This window comes from Lipophrys pholis (assembly GCF_963383615.2).
Source record: "Lipophrys pholis genome assembly, chromosome: 3".
Lineage (NCBI taxonomy): Eukaryota > Metazoa > Chordata > Actinopteri > Blenniiformes > Blenniidae > Lipophrys > Lipophrys pholis.
This window is the reverse complement of record NC_137627.1, coordinates 30,626,983-30,641,628: the sequence shown is the minus strand read 5'-3', so window position 1 is coordinate 30,641,628 and position 14,646 is coordinate 30,626,983. Positions and strand designations below refer to the sequence as shown.

Here is a 14,646-nt window from a genome sequence, read left to right as displayed (position 1 = left end):
TGCCTTCAGGGGCCTTTCTGTTTGAGATGTGCCGTTTTTTTCATCAGAATTGTTGTTTCATAGCCTGTTCCTGACTGCATAGTTCTTAATGTGATAAGGTAATATAATAAAACTATTAAATCCCTTGTGTTGTTCATTTCTATAACATAAGACTTGAATTATCGCTTTACACCGGGCTAAATATGTGACCAACAACCATATCACGACATTTGGTAGGAAGGTAGTCACTACTGAGGATAACAGTTGGGCTAACCCTGCCTAATGGCTTATTAACAACAGAATAAAGATCCAAAACACAGAAATTAAGCTGCATGCTGCTTGAGTCCTTTTACTGTATTTTGCAGCAGAAGGTTCCATTAAAATTGCCTTTGTGTTAAGATTGTTGCAATTTTTGATCTTGTTTTGTAAAAATATTGACATTTTCATCACGTATACTCCGCACTGCAACAAAGAAAAACTTTGAAGCTTAAATTCAAGGAGCAATTGGACTGTATGTGAACTAAGATGTGTTTGATGCATATACATTTGTGTATCCACAGCTGAAGGAAAGACTGTCACAGTGATATTCAACAAAATATCCTGCTAGGAAAAGTCATCTCCTGAACAACAGATTTCAAAAGCATGTTTCAGGTTAATTGTTGTCTTTAGATATTGTTCCAGAGTCATCCCACTAAGTTATTTATATAAATGTGATATAGAAGATGACTGGATGCTCCATTTGAATTACAATGCCACAATTCTTGCTATTTTTCTTTCAAGGTGTTAAAAAGATTTTTGTCCTACTTCCATAAGTAGCTTTTCCTAAATTGTTACAGTTGGCAGATTTTACCTGGCAAGCAGTCTCATAAAAGAAAAAAACAAACACCACCAACAAGAAAAAAGCCTCCTACTTCTTAAAGCCCGGTTGCCTTTATCCAGATCTCTTCACTTGCCTGGAGCCACGTTTGCTTAGATAGTGTATGTGCAGGTGAAACCGTAAACAAAAATATTCTTTTTCTTTTGAATGATGGTGCTGCGGTGACCGGGCACCGACGATGTTTGCATGAGAAGTGATTTGGTTGATTTGTAGGCGAGAAGCTGGTCTTGAGGTGTGTTAAGGCGCTCTTCATCGTGAGGGTATTGTCAAAACAGAGCAGGAGAAAGCCAATAAAAATTATTTACGACATCATTGTAGACTTCTGTACTGTAACCAGTAAGGTAAAGCACTTTGTGGTTAAATGTTGCAGTGCTTATCAGCCACGGGTGTGTGAGAGTAGAAAGTAATGTATATAACGTTTTCTAAACTACAAGCTCTGTGAAACATATTGTAAACTTCATTAAGCAAATAAGAAATAAGTGCCATTGTAACAGAACCTCACCTGGGAAATTTTTAAATACAGATGTTCTTGTTAACACTCAAATTTATTGCCCTTTTATTTATTACACATTTATTACACTACCTGTTTGTGGCCAATAATGTACATGCACAAAAACTTTCTTTAAATCACCATCCATAAATAATATAGTTTGAGGTTGTTTTTTTTTTCATAAATCACGCCAAACTTAAAAAACTTCCAAGGTGGTGCCAGATACCCATGTTTTTCCTCCTCGTGGTCAAAATTATCACATCGACTTCCATCAAAAATCACCTTTTAAAATATAAAGTCATTACATAAAGTCATGCATTGGCCAATGTTAGCATTTCACGGATATTTGATTTTTGGTCACTGTATATTCCATAGAAATTTTATAATATTAAAATTAGATTACTGATTATTTTTTAACTAGTTATATGATGACGTATGATGATTTGATTATAAAAAATGGATACATTTTTTAACACAAAAAGGATGACATTTTTTTGAAATTTTTGAAAGACACTGGATTTAAAAAATGTTGCTGAAAGGAAGTATCCCAGCAAGAAAAGAAAATCTGCAATCTTCAACGCAACTAAAAATTATGACCAGTCCGCTTCAATCATAGAAAAAAGACCGAGGATGGCATAAGTGTTGAGAAAAGCAGCAAAAATGAGCTGTTTTATGAGGTCAGGACTTTTGCATGAATAGATGAACGATATTGAGGAAGATAATGTGTCTCTGAACTATTTAGAGAAGATATTTCCTTTTGAACCAGTTTTACAGATAGTTTTGATGGGGGCAAATTTCAAATTGTACACTTTGTACTGTTCAATTTGATCCGGGCCTTGGTGACATTCGGATCTGTCTCTGCAAATTAACTTTCGAGTAACGCTTTTGATCTGCTTGATATTTGGACTGGTAAAAGCAGGAGCAAGGGAAATACAGCGCATTGACAGTCTTCCCCCTATCTGGTAATGAAATTGCTTAGCGCTATTGCATCCTTTCAAGCATCACACTGTGCTCGCTCATATGGATTTAATCCTGTTGAGAGAGGCTGTTGCCGAAGGCATTCGGCACGATGCCAGTTTGAAAGTAATCTATTGAGTCTTAAATAAGTTGGCCTCTTTCAAGTATCTGAATCGGCTTATTGGAAATTAATAATCAAACCTGATTCTAACTGTTTAAAATCGTGGCATGCTGATTTCTGTTTTGTATTGATTTAAGCATGATATGCACGTAATACTTGGTATTAGCAGGGTTGGATTTGGATTCAAATAGTTGTCATTTTGGGTGAAAAGATGACCAGAAATCAGCAGGTGAATTTAAGTTCCTTTATTTTAGGATCAGACAGAAAGAACCCTGAAAGAGCCACGAGATGTGCTTGTTTTCACAAAATAAAATATGTTCATTCATTAATTCATTCATTGTCCACCGCTTATCCGGGGCCGGGCCACGGAGGCAGCAGTCTAAGCAGGGATGCCCAGACTTCCCTTGCCCCAGACACTTCCTCCAGCACTTCCGGTGGGACCCCAAGGTGTTCCCAGGCCAGCCGAGAGCCATAGTCCCTCCAGCGTGTCTTAGGTGGGAAAGATAGTGTATCTCTGAACTAAATGCCCGGAACACCTCCCTAGGGAGGCGTCCAGGGGGCATCCGAACCAGATGCCCGAGCCACCTCAGCTGGCTCCTCTCGATGTGGAGGAAGCAGCGGCTCTACTCCGAGCTCCTCCCTGGTGACTGAGCTCTTCACCCTATCTCTTAGGGTGCGCCCAGCCACCCTACGGCGGAAACTCATTTCAGCCGCTTGTATCTGGGTTCTCGTCCTTTCGGTCATGACCCAGAGCTCATGACCATAGGTGAGGGTAGGAACGAAGATCAACCGGTAAATCGAGAGCCTAGCCTTTTGGCTTAGCTCCTTTTTCACCACGACGGACCGAGACGGCGACCACATCACTGCAGACGCTGCACCGATCCGCCTGTTGATCTCACGCTCCATCTTCCCCCCACTGGTGAACAAGACCCAGAGATACATGAACTCCTCCACTTGGGACAAGGGCTCTCCACCGACCTGAAGGGGCAAGCTACCTTTTATCCGGTCAAGAACCATGGCCTCGGATGTAGAGGTGCTGATCCTCATCCCAGTTGCTTCACACTCGGATGCGAACCGAGCCAGTACACGCTGAAGATCCTGGCTTGATGAAGCCAACAAAACATCTGCAAAGAGCAGAGACGAGATCCTGTGGTCCACAAACCAAACCCCCTTCAGGCCCTGGATAGAAATTCTGTCCATAAAAGTTAGGAACAGAACCAGTGACAAAGGACAGCCCTGCTGGAGGCCAACGTGCACTGGGAACAGGTCCGACTCACTGCCGGCAATGCCAACCAAACTCCTGCTCCGGGCGTACAGGGACCGCACAACCCTTAACAAAGGGCCCCGAACTCCATACTCTCGGAGCACTCCCCACGGGACGTCCCGAGGGACACGGTCGAACGCCTTCTCCAGATCCACAAAACACATGTGGACTGGTTGGGCGAACTCCCATGAACCCTCAAGCACCCGGTGGAGAGTATAGAGCTGGTCCAGTGTTCCGCGACCAAGACAAAAAACGCATTGTTCCTCTTGGATCTGAGGTTCGACTAACGGCCGGATCCTCCTCTCCAGTACCCTAGAATAGACTTTCTGGGGGAGGCTGAGGAGTGTGATCCCCCTGTAGTTGGAACACACCCTCTGATCCCCCTTCTTTAAAAGAGGGACCACCACCCTGGTCTGCCACTCCAGAGGCACTGTCCCTGACCGCCACGCGATGTTGCAGAGACGTGTCAGCCACGACAGTCCCTGCACATCCAGAGACTTAAGGAACTCATGGCGCATCTCATACACTCCCGGTGCCTTGCCACCGAGGAGCTTAGCAACTACCTCGGTGACTTCAGCTTAGGTGATGAACGAGTCTACCTCTGAGAACCCAGCCTCTGCTTCCTCAGTGGAACTGTTATGGCGGGATTGAGGAGATCCTCGAAGTTTTCCTTCCACCGCCCAACGACATCTTTAGTTGAGGTCAACAGCTCCCCATCTACAGTGTAAACAGTGTTGGTGAAAAACTGCTTCCCCCTCCTGAGGCGCCGGACGGTTTGCCAGAATTTCCTTGGGGCCGACCGATAGTCCTCCTCCATAGCCTCCCTGAACTCCTCCCAGACCCGAGTTCTTGCCTCTACCACCACCCGGGCTGCGGCCCGCCTGGCCTGCTGGTACTTGTCAGCTTCCTCGGGAGTCCTGTGAGCTAACAATGCCTGATAGGTCTCCTTCTTCAGCTTGACGGCATCCCGTACTTCCGGTTTCCACCACTGGGTTCGGGGGTTTCCGCCACGACAGGCACCAGAGACCCTGCGACCACAGCTCCAAGCAGCAGCTTCGACAATGGAGGTGGCGAACATGGTCCACTCGGACTAAATGTCTCAAGCCTCCCCCGGCATCCGTGACAAGCTCTCTCGGAGGTGGGAGTTGAAGACTGCGCAGACAGAGAGCTCGGCCGGGCGTTCCCAACTGACCCTCATGACACATTTGGGCCTGCCGAGTTTTTCTGGCTTCCTCCCCATGCAGCGCATCGAACTCACCACCAGGTGGTGATTAGTTGACAGCTCTGCCCCTCTCTTTACCCGAGTGTCCAAGACTTGTGGCGGAGATCAGATGACATGACCACAAAGTCTATCATCGACCTCCGGCCTGGTGCCAAGTGCACTTACGGACACCCTTGTGCTTGAACATGGTGTTCGTTATGGCCAAACTGTGACTAGCACTGAAGTCCAATAACAGAACACCGCTCGGGTTCAGATTGGGTAGGCCGTTCCTCCCAATCACCCCCTTCCAAGTCTCAGGTCAGGTACCCTGTACTGCTGTTCGGTCCATAGGCCGAGACAACAGTCAGAGACCTGTCCCCTACCCGAAGGCGTAGGGACGTGACCCTCTCGTTCACCGGGGTAAACTCCAACAAATGGCGGCTGAGCTGTTGGGCAATAAGCATGCCCACACCAGCCCGCCACCTCTCACCATGGGCAATTCCAGAAATGTGGAGTGTCCAGCCCCTGTCAAGAAGCTAGGTTCCAGAGTCTAAGCTGTGTGTGGACGTAAGCCTGACTATATCTAGCCGGGATCTCTCAACTTGCCGCACAAGCTCAGGCTCCTTCCCCCCAGCGAGGTCACATTCCATGTCCTAAAAGCCAGATTCTTTGTCCGGGGATCGGGTCGTCAAGGCCCCTGCCATCGACTGCTACCCAATCCACACTGCACCCGACCCCTACGGTAGCCTCTGTGGGTGGTGGGCTCACAGGAGGAAGAGGAGGGACTCGCGTCGTCCCTTCGGGCTTGGCCTGGCCGGGCCTGGCTGGGCCCCATGAGCAAAGGCGCGACCACCAGGGGCTCTCATACGAGCCCTAACCCCAGGCCTGGCTCCAGGGTGGGTCCCTGGCTGTGCCTTACTGGGCGATGTCACGCTTCTCTTTGGTTTATCCATGGGGGCTTGTTGAACTGCTTTTAGTCTGACTCGTCACCTAGAACCTGTTTGCCTTGGGAGACCCTACTGGGGGCCAGAAAGCCCACCGACCACGTAGCTCCTCAGATCGTTAGGGTGCTCAAGCTCCCCCACCACGATATGGTTGTAGTTCAAGGGGGAATAAAATATATTTCTATTACTACTAAGTAAATCTTAGTACGACCTGCTACCTTCACAAATAATGGACCAAACCATTGTGGAATAAGGGGAGGGGGCGGTAACCTTTTCATTTCTTTTTTAAATGTTATACACACATGTATTTCTGATTTTGAGCTTTCAGTTTTAATAGTACATACTATAAACTTGTATAAAGTAGTCAACATACCTATATCGCAGGGACACTCCTTTATTTTGCCAAGTAAAGTTGCTATGAACCCTCCGTTTCCTCTGTGTAATTTCTAAATATGCCTACAAGAGAGATCTTCTTCTGTCTTTTACTTGATTTTAAATGTCCCTCTGTAATCTACAAGGCCACAAGTAGTGCTATATATTTAGATGTCCTGTCCGTTTAACATAAAATGAAATAAGCTAATGGAATGAAGAAAAAAAAAAATCTACATTTAAAGCACAAGTAATACCACTTGCTTCAATTAGACTGAAAACGGGCAAGATAAGGCAGAGGAAATTACATTATCACATGGGTAGAGTAGCATAATTCGTGCTGTTGACACAGTTGATAACATGATGACTTTAATATGACTGAAGGATTATAACAGCCGGATTTGATGACCATCGTATGTCCTCTATGCTCTCACTGGAGTGTCACTCTGAACTAAATTGCCTTGAATTATCCAACTGAAGCGCTCACTTCCTGATGCCTTTGAACCCCATTTGATGATGGCTCATATTAAAAACTCAGAGTGGTGAATCCACTTCTGCATATATTCGAATGTATAACCAGCAACACAAAATAAGGTTAAAACCCGAGTTAACTTGAAGGTGTGTTATTTCATATTCTTATATCAAAGTCACTGTTACTCACATGCGTGCTTTCAACTCCTCTCTTGTGATATGTGAACGTGTCGAGAGTCGATCATATCTAAAATTATTATTCTAACATAGCAGAAATAGACTGTCAGCCCATGTGTGCTTATTCCCATTTTTGTCTCAATTAACACTCATTAATTGTGAAATAATGTCTCGAGCAGCCAATAACTCTATTCATACATTTGTAGCACAATAAACAGAACAGACTTAATTCTACACATACAAGTGTTAAAATCTGTCACTTATCAATATTAGACTAATCAATTAATGAACCTCAGAATAGTGCACAGCAAACATGTCCTTGCAAGAACATTACGGAAAGCTTGCATAAATAAATGTTATGCAACAGTGCACCTGTCAGCAGACGAGCAAAATGATTATTCATAAGCGTCTGAAATCTCATTATTTACCGCTCACTGTAACCTAAACTACTGTGCACGGGGCTTTGTGAAAGTTTACCACACTTTTAGATGTTTTATTGTCTCCAAATGAATTCTGCCGTGTGACAGTGATGCTATATGTACAGATGGAGCTACACAATAAACGAACAGTGGATTGTGAACGTCCCCTGCGGTATCAGACACAGCCTGCAAGTCCTATAAGTTGTGAATTGAAGACTCTTCTCTGCACATTCTCTCTTTAGTTTGTCACAGCCCTGCCAGAACTGTTCGCCCTACCTGCCAACACTATTATGAACAAATGTTCAATTCATGTCTGAGATATCGGTGATCATGTTTCAAATTTCACCAAAGTCATGAATCTGCTCTACAGCCATAACATTATGACCAGTGACACATTAAATGAAGACTTTATTTACACTATAACAATTTCAATTAAAAAAAGAAAACCATTTGTTGGTGTCTGTTTACACGATGCGCAGAGCCTCTGAAAACTCTACTTTTTTCGAGGTAAACGAGGAAACTAGCAACTTATCTGAAACGCTGCCACTACGCATGTGCACCACGTTAGTTGGCTGTAGTAAATAGTTTTTATGCCAATGCCCAACAACTCCCCACTGTCATGACTCCCAGTCCATATTCTCCTGGGACTGAGTTTTATAGTTGAGACTCCTCCAGAATAGTGATTCAATTTGGTCACCTTATGTTTGACTTCACTAATGGAGCTTGGTAATTGGGAAGTCTAACATGTCCATAGATGTAAAATATCAGAAAATAAAAGTTGATGAATTAATTCAGCCTTCAGCTAATTTTCTTTTTAAAGGCAGTCAGGATACCCTGACTTTCCCTCCATTGGAGCAAATCAATGTTCAATGAAATGTTGTATTGTAAAGGACATTGAACTAAACTAAACCAAAGCGGCATGATGGTCTATGTGTTCTCGCCTCAGTAAGATTTGAATCCATGCGTAAAGGCTTTTGTCTGTTAAATTTCCCTGTTCTACCCGAGCATGCGTGGGTTTTCACTAGATGTATGTGGTTGGTTCTCTCTGGGTGCGTCCAAATAGTCCCTCCTATCTCCTTTCCTGTCTACTTTTCCTTAAACCCTGAAGTGTTGAAGTGGCGGCCATGATAATGAACGTTCGAATTCTCGAAGGAAAGGGGGCTCAATGCTTCCTTTATAACCTCCTTTACCAAAGGAGACCAGATCATGCTGCTCCACAATTCCTTGCAGCAACAACATTTAAAGGGACCCGCCCATCCGAGCATCCACGGAAACTCAGGATGACTGAAAAGTGACACAGATCATGTTAAGTTACCAATGCAATAATATGCCTTGAACAACTTTAAATAACCTAAAACCCAGATCCCACCTATGAATATTATGCAGATGTTGTAAAACGAACACGGTAAAGTTTTGTGCAGCCCATTCTCAGTGTGATTGGTTATTTATTCACCTGGCAGCGGTTTCACTTTTGTTCCTCGTAGCCTGGCAGCCTCTTTTCCTTTGATTTCAACTCAAACCTTGTGATATTTGAGATTATATCATCGGTTAGAGCCACAGGGGAAAGTGATTTAAATGTGCTTTTAGTAGTTCATTTTTGGAAATTTGTAGTTTTTTCACCACGGCTGAAGTCACTAACCTGCGCCCCCGTTGGATTATTATTATGTCACCTAAGTGGAGGTGTGGACTGATTGTTACAACAACATGATTGCCTTTACCTAAATCCTTTAGGAAGTCTCCTAACACCTTTCCTTAACCCCATAATGTCATCCACGGGGTTAAGGAAAAGTGGATAGGAAAGGAGATAGGAAGGACTATTTGGAAGCACCCTTTGTGTTAGCGCTGTGATGGACTGATTTGCTGGGATTGGCTCTTGTGCCAGTACAACCCAGTGTAGCATATGGGTGTCTGCATCAACATCGATTGAAAAAAATGGGCTTTTAAAGATTTTAGCTAGTTTTACAAGGGGAAAATTGTGATGACTAAATGAATAGAGGCCCCATCTCACAACTTCTTCAATGGATCCAGTTTCGGCAGCGAAAGGGAGACTTAAACCGTATGTATGATTAGTGTGTATTTTGAGTTTAATAGTGAGAAAGGGATTTTAAAATGAAATTGTAAATATTTGGAATAGCAAAGCCATCATAAACTGTAAAAACACTGGTTTTGTTTGGACTGTAAAAGATCTGTCTATATTTGAAGGAGCAGATATTCACGGTGTAATTAAAGCGCATTATTACAACAAAGCTGCAGATTCACACTACAAGCTTGCAACATCCCACATCAGCACGCATTAAAGGAAGAGGAAAACAATGTGGGCTCGGAGAGATTGTAGTTTCCTTTGAAGTCACTCATTCTGGCTGCGTGATGGAGCTGACAGGGTTATTTTTGGACAATGAAAATGCGCCGTGATTAATGCTTCAATACAAGCTCAAAAGTGTGTGTTCGCGGGGACTGTAGCTATGAGCTGATAGACCGCAACAACACTAAATTAGTGCTGGTATCATAGACGTATTATGCCGCTCAGCCTTTAGTTTTATCACATATACTCACCTGGCAGAATAACGTCCTAAATCAACCTGAGAGCCATGTCATTTGTGACAGCGCCTCCCATAGAGCCGCTCCACCAGTCTGATGTCATCTGATCTCGCTGGGTGAGAAGCCCATCCGCGAGAAACTCACAAGCACCTTAATGGCAGCTTTTTTTTTTTTTTTTTTTTTCCCCAAACCGCTCACCCGCAAGGATCGAGCGAATGCGGTAATTGGCACAATATATCTGCCCCCTCTTATCAGTTTCTGTGTGCGAGTGAAACGGGGGAGCAGATCCTGGAGAGACCCTTTTTATTTCGGTCATGACGGCGGTGGGTGTGGGGGACAGCAGTATGCAGAGTAATACCATAACTCAAAAATATGTAAATGCATTGCAGACTGCAGTGGTGAAAGTCCCTCGCTTGACGTTCTGCATCATATTTCAGCAGCGTTTGACAATGCTGGTGCTTCACAGCTCACATAAAAAGGCTCCATTTTCTCCTGCCTCGGAGGACCATTGTTGAGAGCTCCATCTCATATCTCTGCTGTACTCATTTTGCTCCCTCAGAGTAACACGTTGTTCATTGTCACAGCTTTAAGAGATATTAATGAACGCGATTGCGCTATCCTCCCCGTGTATTTCCACTGTATGTGACTCAAGCTGGATGAATCTCAGCTATAATTTCCTGTTTGGCAGATTTGTCAAACAAATGCTCTGTAAAGAAACCAAATCCATATTGGATAAGGTTTTTGTGATACTTTCTCTTTATTTCTGATGAGTCGTTTTGAATGATTCAGAGTTATAATGAATCGGATCACATCTCTCATCTGGGCTGACATGTGTCTGTTTCGCTGTCTTCTCCTCGATTTGTATTTCAGATTCAGAATGCAGATGATGTCTTGATTACTCCCTTGGAAAAATTTCGGAAGGAGCAAATCGGCGCCGCGAAGGTAAGAGACCACCTACACGCGCAATTAGTGACTGAACAGCGGAGGATATTTCATGTGTTTTGACACCCTCGTCTCCTCTCCTCATCCCCTTCATCTCCCCAGCATTCTGTAAATCATTAATTAAAAGCAAAACATGACACTGTTCAGACAAGTGGTCTTCTGTTAATTAATCAGCCCGGTGGGGGTATAAACAGACATAGGGATATTAAAAGTTATTCGTACTCTATGAGGCTGTAATGTGTCTTGTTTATTGAGGTAAAGGTGGCACATTGAGCTAAAAAATCAGCTATAATGAATCACATTATTGGTATATTTGTTTCAATGAGCTTGAACTCACTTGTGTTATCTCAAATATTGTAAATTTATGTTGAATGTTGAATCATGAGATATAATTGTTTCTATTTGAATCTATAGGTCAGAAAAGGCACAACGCCCACTCAAACTGCTGCTTCAGTTTGCAAATATAGGTACAAGTTTAGGACAAATAATTTTAACCATTGGAGAAACAGCTTCTACATGCTGCTAACCAATCATTACCTTCGTCAACGAAAGCTGGGGGATTGTTGTGTTTTTGTCTGCATGTATTTATTTATTTCATGGAGTGGTTGTTATGAGGAGCTGAAACACAACATGAAGCATGAAATAACCACGTGACCATCATGCTTCTGGTGCCGTCACATCCTGTAGTCATGGAAACATGAGGCTCCACCCTATTAGGCCTGTCAGCATTCAGCTCGGTCCCGTTTACACAATAGTGTTTCAAGTGACAACACATCGTTGTCGCATTTTCGTTGCAACATGTTGAAAATGATGTCACTTTCCGCAGAAACCCTGAGGTTAACATGCCAGGAATCGAGTTGGCGCCGGTTTTTGTATGAAAACACATGCACATGCACGTAGAGAAGACTACGCTAAAAACAGTAACAATAGAAGTACACGGACTCGTACAGAAGACAAAGTGGGATTGCTATTATAAATATTAAAGGTTTTCCTTCCACTTAAATTAAAAGGTAATAAATCATTCTGGGAAAAGACATGAACACCCCCCCCCCCCCCCCCAAAAAAAAACCAATAAAAATATAGTTTTAGTTTTTTTCTTAATGTGTTCGAAAAAAAAACTGTAAAGCTAAAGATTTGTAGATTTACACAAAACCTAAATTGAAACATATAATTGGCATTATCCAGCAACATATGAAATGTATTTCTAATCCAATAATAAGGTTGCAGTCCCTGAAACCTTTTTTGTAATCAGATTACTGTAATCCTGTTACACCCTCCCTCACGTCCAGAGAATTGATGCGAGCGGGGGCCCGGTGGAGAGTGCTGCTTGCAGGCGTCCCAGTTCGCATGTGGACAGGAGGTGGTTGCAAAGAACAGTGTGGGTTTGTTGCTACAAGCTATCCTTTCATTCCCGGCCAATGCCAAGGCATAAAATGAAAGTGCAGCAGCTTGTTTGTGGTCATTCCCCGGGTGAGATCACAGGAACGAGCCGGTGGAAACTCACGCCTGTACACAGCTCTCCCACTGAGTTTGTGAGTCTGCTGCTAACTTTTGCTATGAATCATTTGCGCATCTTTGCCCGAGTAAGGGGAATCCGAGCCTCAGAGTCCGACTTCTCCACGATTTTTTATTTATTTATTTAATTTTTTAATTTTGTTCCACCTGTGAGCCACTGGTCTGCAAAAATAGCCTTCTTACGGTACATCATCAGTCTGTTCAAACCTGCAAAGTAAATGTTGTATTTTCTTTCTCAGTGCTGAGGTATGAACATCAGTCACTCTCTTTTCTCTGGCCAGACTAAATAACCATTGACGCTTCATGCCTCAACCACCACATGTATCTACCATAATGAAATGGCACATTTTCTTGCCATTTCTTCCCCTCACTCTTTCCCCCCGTCGCAGCGCTCAGTGTTATTGCACCGGCTGTCTATGTTTATAAAATGGTTTCTTAAAAGCCACAGCCCCCGTCACTCCCACTACCTTTTATTTCCTCCGACCACTTCCTCCTAATGGCTCTCTCCTCCTACGGCCGATCCCTCGCTAAACATTAGCCAAACTAGAGTGAGATAAAAGGCAGACATCACGAGTGGCTGAGCAACTTTCGACTGTTCCGAGAAGCCGGAGAGAGTGAGAGAGAGAGAGAGAGAGAGAGAGAGAGAGAGAGAACCACGGGTTGCCTGACCCTTCCAGTTACTGCCAACATTAGATGGATAAACCAGGGGCTCTCGCCTTTTATGGCTATGCTGCGAGTAATCCCACTGAGGTTACGTACCAGTGTATCGTATTCTTAGACACAAGCACAACACTTCCCCAGTCATAACGCACCAGCAGATTGTCTGCAGCTCTATAGGACATATTAGGCACATTCTGTTTTGAACAAGGCCAAACCAAATGTTTTGGAATAAATCTTGTGAGAACAAAAACAATCACCTATTTCACCATATGTGCGAGGATGCGGACCTGACATAATTGTTACACTTTTTTTCCAGTTTCAGTTGTGTTTTTATGCGAGCTGAGAGACAAATAGTCCTAGAGCAGAAATGAGAATTGAAAGTCTGTCCCGGTTTCAGTGTATTTGTACTGTTTGCTGTCAATTGTTTGTTTCCTTTAGTGCACGTCTGTATGGATAACTGATGCTCTGCAGCACTGATACAGCAGAAAATCCACTGTTAAAGACCCCATGAGATGAATAATATGAGTTTTCATATTGTGTTTATGGGGTAATTGTTCATCCATCTATTGGTCTGTGCCAAATAATAGTAAAAAGTCTGTTTTTACAGTGCTTCATCTTCTCATATCAACTGTCTCATGACACATTCTGCATCAAATACAAATGACCCTCCCCCACTATTCTCATGCTATGCAGCTTCTTGTAACACACACACACACACACACACACACACACACACACACACACACACACACACACAGAGCATATTTAGCTTCATAAATATGGAACACAACCCCTGAAATTATATACATAAATACATTTGCAATCAAATATCACCACCAATGTCAATTTTTATTACGTCTACACATGTATTTGTCTTCTATTTTCCACAAGCTGAGTGACACTTTTTCTGTAAAATCTTCAACATTATTAAGACTCCCGGGGTTTCTAACTGGTGGGTGGTACTCTCACTGTCTGACACCATTTTACTCTTTTCATGTGTCTTCTTTAACACTGGGGACACTCTGGGGGTCCCTTGCTCGCTGAGTTTGAAGAATCAGTGCAAATAAAGCCAGATGGGTGTCTGATGGCTACCAATAATTTGTGTTGTCCTACAAAGGCTGTTCAGACATCGGATGACTCTTGGCTGCTTCTGGTCTCCGATGACAGACGTGACATTCATGTTCAAATCCCTGAATATGCTAACCAAGACGCTGTGGAGTAAAGGGATCAATTAAAGTGGTTTGGGAATACACTCGCCAGCTGTGGGCCGCACTAAACCAGTTTTAGACATACTGATTTGAGTGGTATACTTTTATAATCATTCATTAACCTTGAGATGTTATGATCATTCAGTGGATGGGGGTAAGTATGCTTTTTCATGAGGGGAAGCCCATCAGCCAACTTGTAGCGATCCCTGTTGAAATGAGTTTGCAAGAAATTCCTGGCAGTCGGAAGTTGGATGAACAGATTTAAGTCAAACTGGAATGTTAAGTTATAAAGAAGTTGTTGTACAAATGAATTCTTGTACAAACTACTGTAGTTCAATAAATGATGAGCAAACTAAAGAAGCATTTTCACTCAATGTATGCATTAGGTTTCCACATCACATCCATCAGTAAAAGTGATGCCAATAAAGACAGCAGTGATTTCCAGGAAATTTCACCCACAAGCTGGCTACCATTTTACATTAATTTCTACATACGAGCTGAAACATCAAATAGT

General features: G+C 43.2%; 1 protein-coding gene across 1 annotated transcript in view; it reads left to right on the top strand.

The window, feature by feature from the left end:
* Positions 1-14,646, top strand: part of arhgap42b (Rho GTPase activating protein 42b) — a 105,954-nt gene that overhangs the window by 61,215 nt on the left and 30,093 nt on the right. The window contains exon 4 of the mRNA XM_080458971.1: positions 10,678-10,749. Coding sequence (XP_080315097.1) covers positions 10,678-10,749 — 72 coding nt within the window. The remainder of the gene's footprint in view (positions 1-10,677; positions 10,750-14,646) is intronic.